This window comes from Larimichthys crocea, chromosome III, assembly GCF_000972845.2.
Source record: "Larimichthys crocea isolate SSNF chromosome III, L_crocea_2.0, whole genome shotgun sequence".
Classification (NCBI taxonomy): Eukaryota; Metazoa; Chordata; class Actinopteri; family Sciaenidae; genus Larimichthys; species Larimichthys crocea.
Genome location: NC_040013.1, coordinates 37,038,804 through 37,055,467, shown reverse-complemented (window position 1 = coordinate 37,055,467; position 16,664 = coordinate 37,038,804). Strand labels below are relative to the sequence as shown.

The 16,664-nt window shown below is 40.3% G+C and overlaps 1 protein-coding gene across 2 annotated transcripts; it reads left to right on the top strand.

Annotated features, from left to right (window-relative positions):
* The first annotated feature begins 184 nt into the window (after nucleotides 1–184).
* On the top strand, nucleotides 185–16,594 carry mapkapk5 (MAPK activated protein kinase 5). 2 transcript variants are annotated; one of them, XM_010733198.3, is made up of 14 exons: nucleotides 185–1,200; nucleotides 3,619–3,692; nucleotides 7,026–7,101; nucleotides 8,784–8,881; nucleotides 8,999–9,107; nucleotides 9,517–9,606; nucleotides 9,994–10,089; nucleotides 10,183–10,263; nucleotides 10,343–10,530; nucleotides 10,847–10,967; nucleotides 11,139–11,269; nucleotides 11,415–11,530; nucleotides 11,688–11,792; nucleotides 12,361–16,594. In XM_010733198.3, the coding sequence occupies exons 1-14, from the start codon at nucleotides 1,165–1,167 to the stop codon at nucleotides 12,453–12,455; spliced, it is 1,416 nt and encodes a 471-aa protein (XP_010731500.1). In that variant the 5' UTR covers nucleotides 185–1,164; the 3' UTR covers nucleotides 12,456–16,594. The 2 variants fall into 2 exon arrangements, with proteins under 2 accessions (XP_010731500.1, XP_010731501.1); XM_010733199.3 differs by lacking the exon at nucleotides 185–1,200 and having other exon boundaries at nucleotides 3,630–3,698.
* Nucleotides 16,595–16,664: the final 70 nt, after the last annotated feature.

The following is a 16,664-nucleotide window of genomic DNA, read 5'->3' as shown; positions in this document are numbered from 1 at the left end:
AAAAGAAAGAAAACTGGGACCTTATTAGGACCCATCCGAGTCCGGCCATTTCGACCTTATTTTCAATCAAAAGTTTAAACAGTCGAGATAAAAAATGTACTGACCAAAACACGTTTGATATGTATCAAAAATAAACATTTCTTCACAGCAAAACAATGCACGTCGACACATGACCCAAATGTACGAAACATGTCGGTGGTTATGAGCAGGCGTTCAGCGCGGACTACTACTGCGTAGTGCCGACACGGGTTGACAAGAAGCTATGGGATTAGCAAAATAGTCCCGAGATGCGTGTGTCTCCGTCTCAAAACAGTCTTCACTAGCCCTCTCCGGCACTCAGACTGTGTTGTATATTTCCGTAGGAGCGCTCGTTTCTGTAACCTTGTCTCACGGGAGCATGTTAACATCTGCGGCTTTGAGCAGAGCCACAAAACGAACTTGCCACCTGAGCTAACTCGCTAGCCCCGTTAGCAGGCTCGGGCTCGACGACATAATAGGCTGTTTCTGGGAACACGGTGTGCTCGCTGTGTCAGAGCAACCCAGCGCATATCAAGGGCAGTATCTAGTATATTCAGATATTATCCGTGCTCCGCCGCGTCTTTCACAGTTGCCTTTGTTGTGTAACCATCTGCCTCGACCGTGGGATGGTAGCGAGCGAGCTAACAGCAACTTAGCCGGTCCCCAGTGTCTCCGCAGCTCGCCGCTCTCGTTGCGCTGGCTATAAATACACTTCTTGCCCTATGCACGGTGCCCCTCCAAAAGTGGTGGGCTAGTCCGCGTTGGGCTTGTCTCCCTCCGGCTTTTCTGGTCACCTTGCTCGGCATTTGACACTCTACATGGTCACTACAGTGAGTTTAAGACGACTTGAAGAGCGAGTCGGACCCCGAGGTTGCGAGCCGAGCTGGCCTGATCTGACGTTACATCGCCCCGGTCGGTGGACTTCAGGTGTCCGAGGAAACCAAACCGGGCTTTGGCTGATCCGTGGCCGAATATCAGTTTGCCCTGATGGCCTTATCCTGTCAACATTAGTAATATAATAGTTCTTGGTCCAGCCGAGGGTTGTGTGACCGAAACTTTGTGAAGGTCAGAGAACAAAACGCTTTGTTTGGTCTGTCAGCTGTCTGAGATTGGCGAGGCAGGCTTCATCTGTCCAGAGCAGACACCATGTCGGAGGATAACAACGCAGACAAGTTCATCAAGGTAACTTGAACAAAAGCACTTCACACACTGTAGTGGTCCTCACTTCTGTGATAGAAATCACTTCTGGTGTTGTTACTTCTGTCAGTGTCCATTGCTCTGATAATGATTTCAGTGGAGTTGCTCTCAAAAGAACACTTGAAAATTTAGACTATAATGCTGACTATTTTTTTTTCATTACAAGCGATGATATCTGTGTCTAACAATTTTAGTTGTAATATACACGAATGTCAGAAAAACGTAGTATTTGGTTTGTCCCCTTTTTGCTTTAATGACAGCATGGACTTTGTGTGATTTGACAATATTCAGTAGAGCTTCTTGTAATGTCACAGACTACCTGGCTTTCTTGTCTTCAAGTTTCCCCGTACATGAGGTATTGTGGAGAAAATGTGTGTCACTGTCAGGACTCCTTTGCTCTTCAAGCCGTTCTTTGCAAAGCCTTGACGTGTGTTTGGGGTTATTATCCTGCTGCAGTATGAATCATTCTCCACAAAGATGCAAACCAGAGGGTGTAGCGTGTTTCTGAAGAATGGCATGGTACTTCACCGTGGTCAGGGTCCAGTCATGTTGGTTCCGGTGTCCAAATCCAGAGATGGCAAAACACCACCACCCCACACCATGTTTCAGTGTGGGTTTGATTCACTGCAGTGTCATTCTGCCTCCTGCTCGTCTTCTTACATTCACCCTCCTGTTACTGCCATAAATCTCAAACTTGGATTCATCAGTAACTGGAACTTTTCCATTCTTTCACTGTGAAATGCTGGTGGTTTAGAAACTGCAGCTTGTCCTCTCTGACCACATGTGAAGAAAGCTTTGTTTTGACAGTGCTTTTTGCAGATCGCATTGTTTTCTCTTCTGTCTCTCAGTTAACTAAGCTTGTTCTACTGATCATGCTTGGTCTGTCTAATCTTGTTTTGCATTATAGAGTTCCCCATAGAAACCTTTTTAGTCTAGCCATGATTTGGTGCTCTTTACATAGAATAACAATTTGACTTCTGACACTTTCATTTCACTTCGCCCTGAATCCTCAAACTTTCTCATTATTTTCAAGTCAGGGTGAAAATGTTGATGATTTTTAATGTGGTCTCAGGCTTGGCATCCCTCGATTGCCCAATCATTTTTGTCTAGGGTACATCAGAAATCTCTTATGGAAAGTTTTACCCTTGATAAACGTCACAGTGGAGCTTGGATCTATCCAGCATGGTCATCCATACACCTGTGCCCTGTGATTTGTTCCTGGCCTGCTCCCCTCAGTGTGTCACTGCCCGGGCATTTATGTCAGCAGTAAAATGTGATCTCAAGTGGCCCTGGCCCCGACTATCACAGGCGGCGCTGAAAACTAGAACATGCACTGGGTGACCACTCGGGCCGTCATCATGACGAAAGATTAGTGAGTTAGCTAGTTAACATTGGGCTATCAAGACTCTCATACTCTCTTAACAAAGAAATCATCATGGCAACCCATGCTGCATGACTAACTTGCTCCAGAAGAGGTTCAGTTCAGAGGATTGGATCAAAGTGTGCATAGTTGTTGCCTAAACTGATTGCTCAACAGGAATGCATTGATGGTGCAGGTGGTTGGCTTGTATTTTTAAACTCCGCCATGTGAACTTGCTCATAGCTGGGTTGGAAACTGTAGGATTAACAGAGCCAAATGGTAACCAGATTCATTATCCTGGTGTGCCAATGTTGGGTGTAGTGAAGTCAGATCCTTCATAGATAGGAAGTGCAGACCGCTTGGGCGTTTGTGTAGTAAATACCAGCCTATAATCACCACCAATCTTAGATTGGACTGGCCAGGGCAGTGGGGAGAAGACATTATTGTAGTTTTTGGCATTGCTACACAATTAAACTCATTGTGCTGGCCAAGGCAAAAATATTCTCAGGAAAGGAGAAAAAGTGCTAGATGGAAATACTGAGGGGGGGAAAAAAGTTATATTAAAACCCAGAGCAAGTCTGATTTAACTTGGCTGATTACAGAGATTGTCTCCCATCGCTTCCCTCCATCCCGCATAGCATCTCATCCTCCTTTTTATAATCTTTTTTACAGGCAGCAGTGGTCAAGCTTACCCAGCTGTATTTGTTTATAGTAGCCAAGCTGTCGTAAAACTAGACAGTTGATAATGGACATTATAGCTTTTGCGCAACTCAGGTGGTGACTTGTGCCAAATCTCTATGAGGTAAACAGCAGTTTTAGTTGGTATTATGTAATGACAATAACTGGAGAGGATCATATTTTTTTCCTTTTCTGTCTTGAAAAGATTTGATTTTACTGCATGACAGAAAGTGTACTGATGACTGTGAAAAGTGAAGTGATTCCATAAACTTAATCCTCGGTTTGTGAAACATAGCAGCACTGCACAGAACTGCCTCTTCAAAGAACAGATAAATTGTTTGGTGTGGTTTCTCTTCCCCCGACAGGAGACCTCCATTCTAGACGAGTACAATATAAACTGGACACAGAAGTTGGGGGCCGGCATCAGTGGACCTGTCAGGTGAATGTGAGAAAGAGTGTGTTAAGTAGTACTTCTCTCCATGTTTCTCTCTCCAGTCTCTAAATATTATCTTTTCTACTGTGTGTTTGTGCTGCATCAGATTCAAACTGTTGCTGTGATTATGTAGACAGAACACAGAACAAAATGTTTTTATTAAACTCGGACCAGGACAAGTAGTATTGCATAAGCAGGAGAACTCATCACGGCATCTGTTTGTGACCAGGGAAATCACGTGTTAAAATGGAAATGAGTAAACATATCGGTAACATATATGGCGTGCTGGGTGAATTCCAAATGTGACAGCAGACCTGGGGTCAAATTAAATTCCTTTCTAGGTCTGTTTTAAGATCTGAAAATAGTGTACCGTGACTCAGAATATTATAAAATACCATGTTAGGATTAAAGATAGATATTGATATATTGCCCAGCCATTACATTGCATGACTAAACTATGGTTGTTAATGCTGATGATGGGCGTAGACACATTTATGGCATGCCAACAGCTGGATTCAAGTATGATGTCAGAACAGATGATCTGTTAACTGGCCTTTCAAATGGACAAACTGTGTGTGAGTGCAGTACTGCCGACATACCATCCGACATGTTTCTACCACTTTCTCCTGTGGTCTCATTGCATCGTATTCACTGTGGCACCACTTCACCAACAGTACGACTCTATCCATGACATGTTAACACATGTCGAGTGTACGACAGGGCCAAATGCTTGTCACTTGACCAGGCTCTACAGACTGTACCAACTACTAGTGTGTAACACTGTCACAACTCCAGGCTTAATATGGAGATGTTTGGCACCAGGACTAGTTGTGTTGTGGTTGGCGGTGGTTCAGGCACTAACCATGTAACTGCAACGTCCTAGGCTCATATCCAACCTAAAACGTTTGTCCCTCCGACACTTCAGTGGAAGTATCTTAGCCTGTTCTTGAAAGCTCGTCTGTGCAAATGAATACATGTAAATGTGTTTAAAGTGTATTTGCATCTAATTCTTTGGTAGATTTTAATCCATGTGCCATCGAAAAGCAACTAACCTATTTTTGTGAAGCTGCACTCAGACTGTGGCTGCTTGTGGATCAACAAGGATCATTCATAAAGCTCAGCAGTTTTCTTTATCTGTGCACTCCCCACTGCATTCTTCTCACTAATCTTTTCCACTCCAACACATGGGGAGTAATATATCACTGGAACGCACACATTACTGAAATACTGACAACACGCAGAAATTACTTTGGAGCCTTTTTATATTTAACCGATTCAGAAACAACCTTAAATCATGTTGTCTATCTAAAGGACAGATTGTCATAAGGTGTGGAAACGTTAAAGAGATAGCATTAAAGATATCACTTTATGATGCCTTACAATCTTCAGTCAGCTGTTAATAATAATCTCTTATTAGTACTGTCTCTTATAAATTAGATTTATTCAGTTACTGCAAAACATTACAGAGGCAGTGGCTGCTCAAACAGCGTTCTAAGTCCATTTGTGCTTTGTGCACTTTCTCCTGTGAAAGGCAGACTGCCCTGCTGATACCTGCTGGATAGAGGCTGTGATTTATCAGTATGTGTCACTGATTCCTCCTGCCCATTCTGCACTTTGAAGCCATCACAGGTCCAGATCAGCAGAGAGCAACCTGTTATTTCCTTATGTGCGTAGCGTACTGTCTAGTTCTGGCGTTAAGTGATGAGAATACTTAGAAATTGACTCATCAACTCTCCATGTAAACACACTCTTAAATGCTGATGATTCATGCCTGACTCTATTTCTTTCTGGGCAACTCTTACTCACCACGTCTCTTATCTTTTTCTTTTTTATTCTGAATTATAAAGACTTGTGCCTAATATGAATTTTTTTGATTCTCTGTGTGCCTCTGCCCACACTCCTGCTCCCCTCTGTCTAACTCTGTGATTCATTAGGTAGGCATTGCTTTCCACTGAAATGAACTTTGGCCGAGGCAGAATGTTTCTTGTGGTAATGCTTTAATAGTGTAATCTGAGTTTACGGGCCAGAGGTTGCTGTTTAGAGTGAATGTTTGAGTCTTGGCTGTTTTTAGAGGAGGCAGAAAGTAGTTAAAACATTTTAGAAAATGAAATGTGCATCTCTGTGGCCCATATTTCACCAGTTTTCTGCTGCAATCCTAAAATGTAGTTTGAAGGAAGAAATATCATCAGAAGATATTCAAAGTTTGTTTCAAGCTTGAATGTGTAATATATGAAAAATGTATGACTCAGACATTCTTCCTTTGGTTTCATTACAAAGACACAGGGCAAGGTTCATATTTCCCATAACAATCTGATGTTGACAAAATACTGTTCCTAACTCTAGCTAGTTGGCTGATGTCTCGTCTGTTTATATTGGGCCAAATTTAACTTCATAGCAGTTCATAGCAAACATAAAACCCCTGCAGAACCACATTCAAACACATAAAAAGTACAGTAACAGTAAAGCAATAAGCTAATTGAATAAAGATATACATTAACCCCTAAACAAGCTCCACGAACTTATGTATAGTCAGATAAAGAATACTGAGGCCAATACTGAGAGAATGGTCACCGTATGACCAAGATACATACTAAATGCAACATTACAAAATTGTCAGTGCTCTCTGGTTGACATAATATGCTCTGACCTGCAGACTGATCTGCAGAATTGGAATAAGCTGATACAGAATACACATGTTACTGTAAAGCAATATTAAACAAGATGATTTTAACAACCTTAAAGTTATTTAAGGGGAAACAAAGAGGGTAGGCTGAATGGAGGTCTGATTCAAACCCTGGGCCACTGCGACAAGGACTGAGACTTTACACATGTGGCGCACGCGTCACCTCCTGAGTTAATCGGCACCCCTGCTTCATGGATTCCTTGAACATTGTACTGTCATTGGTAGCAAAGGTGGCTGCACATCAGTGCAGGAAAACACAGAGAGTAACCACCCTTTTACCACTTTTATCAGGCCATATGTTGATACCAGCTGTGTTTTCTATTTGTGGAGACTGTCTAGTACTTTATTGAACATTTGATGCCCTCTAAGATAAATTTGTGGTTTGCGGTTGTATAAATAAAATCATCTTGACTTGATCATGTTTCCATACTATACAAACGTAAGTATGGTGGCAAAAAGACCTGGCTGTTTCATTTTATCCAGACACAGTGGTTACATTTAGCAGACATTCTGAATAAAAAAAAAAGTGTTTGGTAACACGAACCCTGAAAATAAGACTACAGAAAGGAGTGATTATTGATTATCTGCATACATGTTTACATGTGATACAGCTTGGGTTGTCTTGTTGACTCTTTGTTTGTTTTCTTCCTGTTCAGAGTTTGTGTGAAGAAGTCAACTCAGGAACGCCTGGCCCTGAAGATCCTCATTGATCGCCCCAAGGCCAGAAATGAGGTTAGAGGAAACACTGTCGTGGTTGTGATTAATGTCCGTTGTTTGCTGTGTTCTTCTGGCTGTATCAATATGCTTTGGTCTGTCTGCCTGCCTGTTATCAGTCTGTATTAATTCCTGCTTTTCTTTCCTTGTCAATCTGTCTCCTGTGTGTCTTCTGTCTGTTTGTATAGGCTTTGTTGTCTGTTACATTGTCGTCCTGTGGGGAACAGTGTGTCTAGCAGCCTCTCCATGTCATTAGCAGCCTTCTGTTTTGATCAAGCAGCGAGACATGCAGTCAAAACAAGCAACACAGATTTCACTTCACACATGCGCTCGCTGCTGAACCGTGAAATCTGTCAGTGACAACAAGCAAATACACAGATTATAACACTACTTGCACTTTCATGAGGGGGGGTACCTCATTTAAGCTAACAGTGTCTTAGTCTGTCGTACAAATGAATTGTTGCCTGTTGTCTAAATTAGTTGGAAGAAGCCTGCATAATATTTTGCAGCAATATTTTATATTGCAGTTATATTTGTAGAATTTGGTTTATATTAACGATTTATAAGAAAGATTCTTGCAACATGACTCAAAGGTGAAACCTATTTTCGGTTGCATTTCCTACCATCTTACATGTGGAAAAACTGTGATTGTGTGTTGTGCTGTGAGCGCTGCCAAAACATGGGTGACCTGCACTCAGTACTGTGCCTGAACGCATCCTGTTTAGACACAGACTGAGCGTTGAAGCTGCTGTTCTGCTACATGTTGCTTTCACTACGCTGGCTGTATGACAGTACATGCTTTGACGCCAACAAAATGTGTCAGCTGTATGAGGGTTCATTATGTAGTTACTGAAGTATCCCTTCAGTATTTCTTGTTGTATTACACCACTGTGAGCAATGTCATAAATTATTATTTCCATCTGTGCTTTTCCTGCTGTTATGTGCCAAAATGTCTTTTCTGAAAAAGGCGCATTGTTACCACATTGTGGACTTCTTGTGAATTAATAATTGTATTATTTGACGTGGCAAAGTGATCTAGGCACCCATAATGACATAAAGGAATGAGGTGGAAGAGTTTTACAAACACATCTTTCCTGTGTGCACAGAAGTGTCTACACTAACCAACACCATATCAAATACGGCATGCAGTTCTGTTTTGCATGGTTTTAAAATTAAAATGTAACATAATTATATGGTGAATAACATAATGTTGTTTGCACGAAAGCAAGTTGAAAAAAATAACTTATCTCTAAATAATGGTATAATGAACGCCTTATCCCAAAACAAAAAGTAATTTCATCTTATTGCCTATCATAATTATGTTTATCAGAGATCAGGAGTGTCATGCCCACCAGCACACGCAGATGACGTCTTGACAACCATAGAAACTAATTTAAGCTGAAAATGTCACACAAACAAAAATACACATTTATGCCTGGACTTACTCTTTAGTTATAAATCCTCTCCAACAGTCATGACCAATATTTAGAAGCCTAAAATCAGGTGTGATCAAATAAATCACTAATTTCTGAGTTCTTCATATTTATCTTGTTATTTCTAGAAGTAGAACTGTTGTTTTCTCAAGAGATGAATTGAATGATTATACAAAGAAAGCAAGCATTAAAAACATTTTTCGCAAACAAGACCATTCTCTGCTTCTGGAAATCGCTAAACAAACTGTTTGATTGTCTTCCATGTAGGTGCGTCTCCATATGATGTGCGCCAACCACCCAAACATAGTGCAAATCCTGGAGGTTTACGCCAACAGTGTCCAGTTCCCACACGAGTCCAGCCCAAGGTAAAGAGTTTTTGTGTCTGTGTGAATTTATTTGTTTTAAATCCATTTCTTTCCTCCTCTCCTCTGTGTTGCTGTTTCCTTTGACCATCAGCACCTCCTTTCTTGTTTTTTTGACAGAGCGAGGCTCCTGATTGTTATGGAGATGATGGAGGGTGGTGAGCTGTTCCACAGAATCAGTCAGCACAGGCACTTTACTGAAAAGATGGCCAGCCAGGTCACTAAACAGGTAGGTGAAAACACAGTCACGCACGCATACCACACCATACCATACCATACCGCACGATGCACGCAAACACACACACACTGTGTTTTTAGCTCTCTGAATGTTATTTAACTCTGCTCAGTCAGTCTTTGTCTAGTAGTGTCTGTCTGTGTTTCTTCTGTGGGCGCACAGCCTCCACATGTCATTAGCAGCCCCCTGCTAGGATAAAGCAGCACATGAAACACATGGTCAAAAGGAGCAACACACACCAGCTTAAATCAAGTGTGTTTAAAGGCTGCTTTGACTCTCTCTCGCTTTCGCTCTCTCGCTCTCCCTCTCTCTCTCTCTCGCTCGCTCGCTCGCTCTCGCACTCGCTTGCTTGCTCTCGCACACAAACAAACAGAATGGTGTCTGATGTCTCTTCTTCCTGTAGATCAGTCAAGCCTTGGAACATTGTCACTCCTTAAATATTGCACATCGTGACCTGAAGCCAGAGAACCTGCTCTTCAAGGATAACTCTCTGGTAAGTAGCTGTAGCTGCATACTGCACCACTGCTGATGGTCCTGTTCTAATTAAGCACTCATCATCCAGTATATACTACAAAGGAAAATAAAGTTAAAGGCAGCAAGCTGCTTCATTACTTTTTGAGACACTGGAATGAGGAAAATTTACTTTGTGTGTCTGGCAAAACTCTGCATTTGCTAGACTTGTTAGATCCACCCTTACTCTTGTAGCACCATCAACAATATCCCTGTAACCTGAATGTATTCCCTTTTGAAAATATTTTGTCAAATTAAATTCACTGAGACGTAAGCAAAATGAGAGTTTTCTACAGGAAGCTACTAAAATATGTTTCTGTGCTCGCTCCACGTTCATGCTGCTCACTTAGCGATTCTGTCTTCTCCCCAGGATGCACCTGTAAAGTTGTGTGACTTTGGCTTTGCCAAAATTGATCAAGGAGACTTGATGACCCCTCAGTTCACTCCCTACTACGTAGCACCTCAGGTAAAAAGCTAAATAAGAGTTGATCTAAGAAATTCTTTTTGCTTCTTAATCTTAAATGTATGATGTTTTCCTCCTGATGCTGTTTCTATTCAGGTACTTGAGGCTCAAAGAAGACACCAGAAGGAAAAATCTGGAATTATACCTACCTCACCCACTCCTTACACATATAACAAGGTGAGACCTTCAGCTTAGTGGGAAGTCTTTTTCAAATAGTTTTTAACTTATATTGACTCTCTTTTCATTCGTTCTTCAGAGCTGTGACTTGTGGTCTCTTGGTGTGATCATCTACGTGATGCTGTGTGGCTATCCTCCGTTCTACTCCAAGCACCACAGTCGCACCATCCCGAAGGACATGAGGAAGAAGATTATGACAGGCAGCTTTGACTTCCCCGAAGATGAGTGGAGCCAGATCTCTGAGATGGCCAAGGACATTGTACGCAAGTAAGTGTTTTCCTATTTATCTCCCCTTTGCTGTACTCCCATGACGTAGCACATTCTGGACATGAGCTTGACAAATAGAGATCTGAGAACACATTTTGGAAGGTTCCACTGTAACAGAAACATTAAAAGTTGACTAAATATCCAAAACATATCAAATCTGCCATATACTGTACCTGTTATTCTCTCTTATCTTCCTTCTCCATGTATTTCCTTTCCTTTCCACTCTCATTCATACCATCCCTCTGCACACTTCTTCATTCATCCTTCCTTCGTCCAATAATTTGTACTCCCTCCCCTCCTCATCCGCTCCCTGCAGGCTGCTGAAGGTGAAGCCAGAGGAGAGACTGACTATTGAGGGAGTCTTGGCTCACCCTTGGCTCAACTGCACCGAGGCCCTCGACAACGTGCTGCCCTCTGCCCAAATGATGATGGACAAGGTGAGTGGGAGGTTGAAGGTGTACAATTTTGCATTTGGCCAATGTTGTACTGCCATCCTGCTGTTTCTAAGTGAATTGACCTGCAGAGGCGACTGCTGAAAGTACTTATTATATAACATACAGTATGTTGGAGTCCCTTTTTTTAAATTGTGTGTCCTCTTGTATTTCCAGGCGGTAGTCGCAGGTATCCAGCAGGCCCATGCAGAGCAGTTGGCAAACATGAGAATTCAGGATCTGAATGTCAGCCTGAAACCCCTAAACTCTGTCAACAACCCAATCCTCAGGAAGCGGAAACTACTGGGGTATGATTGCATTTCTTAATGTCATCTTGTGTTTGTTGAAGTATTGATACACGGCAATGGTGGTGCTGCTGTATATTATGTGTTTCAGGGGACTTTGTATTCAGTAAATATCAAAGTTTGGTCTGTTTTTGTATCGATGTTGCAGCCCCAAGCCCAGTGATGGTTTCTTCATTCATGACCCAGAGAACGGAGGGGAAGACTCCAACGTAGCGCTGGAAAAATTACGAGATGTCATTGCACAGTGTATACTACCCCAAGCTGGTGAGTAAACCCACACAGAGGTAAAAACAAATGCGCAACCAACTTATCTTTGGCTGTGTAAGACACCCACAATTAAACCCTAATTGCATCATTATGAGAAGTTGTAGCTCAGAGAAAGAGAGAGTAGCTTCTGAAGTGAATCTTTGTGTTTGTGTAGGAGAGAACGAGGATGAGAAGCTGAATGAGGTGATGTATGACGCCTGGAGGTTCAACAGAGACTGTAAACTGCTGAGAGACGGCCTGCAGGGCCTCAGCTGGGACGGTCAGTATCATTTCATCTCATCTGTATCTGAAAAAAATGTCTTTATTCTTTTTTGAGAATACATTTTGAGATATAAAAGAGAATATATATTATATATTATATATTAGTTGTATTACAGACAAGAACAAATATTACACTGCAGCTCCAATCTGTGTCATCTTGAATGGCATAAGATTGATAGATTAACAGTCGAGCTGATCAATTATTCAATCAACAGAAAAGTAATTGTTTATTGATAAAATATTTTTGTCATTTTTCAAGCCAAAATGTCAAATATTATTTAGATCCAGCTTTTCAAATGTAAGAATCTACTGCTTGTCTTTGTCTTATGAGATCATAAACTGAATATCTTTGGGTTTTGTACTAAACAAGCAATTAGAAGATTTAGACTTTTTGTGAACTGTGAAGACCTTTTTCATTGTTTTTTGACAACTTGTGATATGTTGGTGTTGATTAGTTAAGGGGTTCAGTCTCGATCTTCTCCAATCAAAAGCATTATTTTTTTTTTTACGTTCACGTGTTGTTTATGTCATTAGCAGGTCATTAACGACCAGCTTTGTCATTGCAGGACGAGCCTTTTCTGATAAAGTCGACCGCTTGAAGTTGGCCGAAATAGTGAAACAGGCCATTGAAGAGAAGACGAATCTTCAAGAATCTCATTAGCAAACGCTGTCTTTCTATCTTCTTTTTATATTGTTTATTATGACCCTTTTTAACCCATATCTGTAAAGAGGCTTTTTTTATGTAAAATGATGCGCTAATTTTTTTTTTTTTTTTTTTTTTTTTTTTTTCATGAATTCACTTGCAAGACCTATTGTACAGCTGTAGATATATTTCAAAGAGGACTCATTGGTACTATAATTTTTAAATGGACACATGCAACGAACATTGAAAAAAACAAACAAACAAACAACTATATTTTCATTTTTGCAAAAAAAAGAAAAAAAAAGTAGAGAAATTATTTTCTGGGAGGGAATTTTTATTAGCTGCTTGTCCGAGACGTCCCATGTTTTATCCCAGTTATTTCCTTTTATTCTATTTTCTTTTCTTTTAACCATCCTAAGAATTTTATTTATTTAAAGAAAGAGTTCCATTATTTTATACCTTACTTGTAGCCTGGCAGTGGCCTCTAACGTTGAGAGAAGCTACCTACGATGTGACTTACACACACACACACACACACACACTCTCACACATACACACACACACACACACACACACACACACACACACACACTGAATCTCAGATTGCGTTTAAGTTATCTGAATCTTTGTTTATGTGCGACTTTCCCTTGACCTTTTTGTTTTGTAGAGGTCAAGGCAAAGTTGAAATGGAGAAAGTGTCATGAAATAGACGAATATAGCCCCAAATTCATTTTGTCACAGCCCCCATTTTTTGAAGCTAATAAGAGACGACACTAAATATATATCGAATCAGAGTGAATAGACATAAACACTATGGCTGAGTTTCTTTCTTTTAGATTCATTTAGACAAAAAAAATCTTAACTCAAGGTCCACTTACCAGCTTTTTTTGGAGCTTTTAACTGTCTCACAGCCTTCTTTAAGACTGAGTTAAGACTTTGTCAAACTCATACGCATCAAGTGATGATACTGTTTGTCAGCTTCTGAAGTTTGTGCCTGGCAAATAAAATTATTATTTCAAATAGGCTTTTTTTTTATATGTCTTCCCATTTCTGATGTGATTTCAGTCAATCTGTGAAACTGATACAATTTGCTATGGTGTAAACGTTGTACCTACTGGGACACCGGTTAATATTTTATTCTAATCAGATTTTAGTTCCTTTTTTAAGAGCGCTTGCAACCAGAGCCAACAGAAACACAAAAAAAAAAACACCTGGCAATTTTGGTGCAATGTAGTCGACGTCTTTATGCCAGAAAAGATCAGTAGAATGGTTTCAGCATAAACAGGACTGTATGGATGTCTCATAAAACATGCTGTGCTACTGAATGTGCAATAGGGCAATAATTTAATCATGTACTCGTAGTGCATGCATGTACATGGTAGTGAGATGGTGTGTATCAATTTGTCAGTATTACTGTCTGACCTACTACTTCATTTCAGTGGTCTGAATACCAGCAATGTTCCCTCCCTTCGCTCATCCTCATCTTTTAGTTGTGATTATCATATCATTGATAAACCAGAGTGAAAAACTGTTTTGTCAAAGTGCTCCAATCATATCTGATATTATTGTTAGGGGTTGAAAGAGGGGATTCATGTTCAGGTGTTTGAATGAGCTCAAAGAGTGTGTGTGTTCTCTTGTTCAGTGCCTGATTATTTCTTCAGTCATATTTTTTGTTTATTTAAAAAAAAAAAAAAAAAAGAGGATGAATGAAATTTCCCCTTTTGATGAAGTCTTAGCTTTATATGGAATATATTTTCATGTTACCATTGATGCATTAACCACATGTTTTTGACCTTAATTAAGAAAAGACATCAATTCTGAGTAATAAGTGCAAAGATTGGTGCGATATATTGTTGCTGTCCAGTGGAAACAAATTGGGTATTTTGACAGATAAACTAAAAGATAAAATGTTCCTTTTATGGGCGGATACAATTCTTCCTAAGATAAATAAAACATCTAAAAACAAACTGGATTTATTATTATTTCTTTTTTTAGTGTTTGGAGACATAGGACAGTGACAATATGTCCGCTGATTTTTGTAACTGACATTAAGAAAAAGTGTAAGCCTTCCCGTGTCTGTCTGTATTTCTTTGTTTGGCTTAAAAACAAACAAAGCAAAGTCAGTGATTACCAACATGATTCTGAGAGATCATTTAAGTTTTACACTCAAATGTGCCTTGTTGACGGGGCGGCATCTTTATCCTTTATTGCTCTTATCAGTAAAAGAGGAAATTCAGAATCATGGAAGTAGTGATTGGTATTTGTCGCTTGTTTTCATGTGAGGTTTTTTTTTCTTCTTTTAATTCCTCACATTGGTTTGGCACAATTTTGTTGAAATTGTTTCAGCATCATACTTGGAGGGGGTAATCTGTCCTCCAAAAACAATAGATTAATTTATTAGCTTGTGTCTTAAGAACCCCCTATTTCACCAAGTACACATTAAAGAAATAGTTCAACATTTTGGAAAATACGCTCACTGCTCTGAGTTGAAACTTGACTTAAGATTTAAGGCTACAGCCAGTTGCAAGTTAGCCTAGTTTGGCATAAAGACTGGAAATGGCCAAAGGTAACAAAATCCAGCTATCAGCACCTTTTAAAGCTCACTAATTAACACGTTGGATCTCATTTTCTAAAATCCTGTTCAAAACTGTAAATGTAAAATAGACAAATCATTGTTTTTGGGGTTTATGTGTCGGCCGGTGGGACTATTTTCTAACTCTGCTGGTTCTAGCCAAAAATAGTCTGGACACTGGGACACAATACTTTTTTTTACACTCGATGAAACAATTGACATACTGTGTTAATTAGTGACTTTTCGAGGTGCTGGGGCCTTTTACTTTAACAGGCAGATATGGGAGTAGTATCAGTGGTCTCATCTCTACCACAGAGAGAAGTGCGTTGATAAAATGTTAGAACTTTTGCTTTGAACTGCAGCAAATTTGTATTTTTGTTTTAATTTATTGTATCATACATTTTGTAGCACAACACGTCAAATGTACAGTATTGCCGAATCAGCAGAGCTTCTCACTAAAAATGCAGCCTAATGCTGCTGTGTTGTTTTTGCTTTGACCATGCCTGTGTGGATGTGTGGCAGTATGTTATTAATTTATGTGTGCTTGTGTTTGTTTGTTTGTTTGTGTGTGTCCGGTTCAGTATGCTGAACCTTCTTTGTATTTCTGGAGGCCTATCAATGAATCAGAGCCGCTTCCTTTAAATCTCTTCCCCTCCCACAAATAACAGAATTTATATCTTCTGCTACCTGACTGAGCATTATTCTCGAAGGGTAGTGTATTTATTAGCATTTTGTACTGTAAAGTCAAGGCATGTATCTTGATATTGACACTCACTAACAAAGAACGACCCAAGGGAAACATGCAATCATGCTCAGACACCATTTAGCTGCTGTTTTGCTGCTTAGTGTTACTAAAAATCCCAGGGGGGGCAGTTGGATTTGAAGATGCTACCTCCCTCCCCTGCATCCTCTTACTGAGTAGTTGCTGCTGCAGGATGCCCCCAGACTGACATTCAGGCTAACCCCAGCTTTAGGCATATATTTTACCAATATTAAGTAGCTTCCATTAGTCACTTCCTCTCTCTTATCTGCTCAGCGAAGAGAGACGATTTTATACAAGGGGCAGGCTCTCCCCATATGGATGCTGACTGAGGATAAACAGCTGTGTCCTTCTTTTTTTTAAATACCAGCTCATTTAAAATGACCTGAAAGACAGAAATGGTTTAGTCAGCCTTTCTACTCTTGATAAATACTAGTTGCTTCCGACCCCCTGCTGTATGTGTATACATGAAGTACGCAGAGGTGAGCTTTATATATGTTGAGCTTAAAGTAACGCCTGCTTCTTTGGGTCTGGCATCAAACAGAGATGTAAAGAAGAAGAAGAATTTATTTCACCTGAAGTAGCCATTCCTGTTTATGTTGATAAGTCAGGGAGAAACCTAGAGGAAATCATTTGAAGGTCTGGAGCCTTTTCTCTGCTTCACCAGTCTTTTTTTTCCTCTGGTCTGGCAGTTATGTAGCATGTACCTGAATCCCTCATAAAAACTCGCTGTTTTTCTGTCTACACATCATATTTTACCCTCTCTGTCTTCTTTGGAATGTCATCAACATGCTGACTTTGTAATAAAGGAATTCTTTGACTTTTCAACACTTTCTTTTGTTGTGTGTGACTCTTCATTTGTGCTTGCCTGCTCAGAGTAACACACAGCCCACAG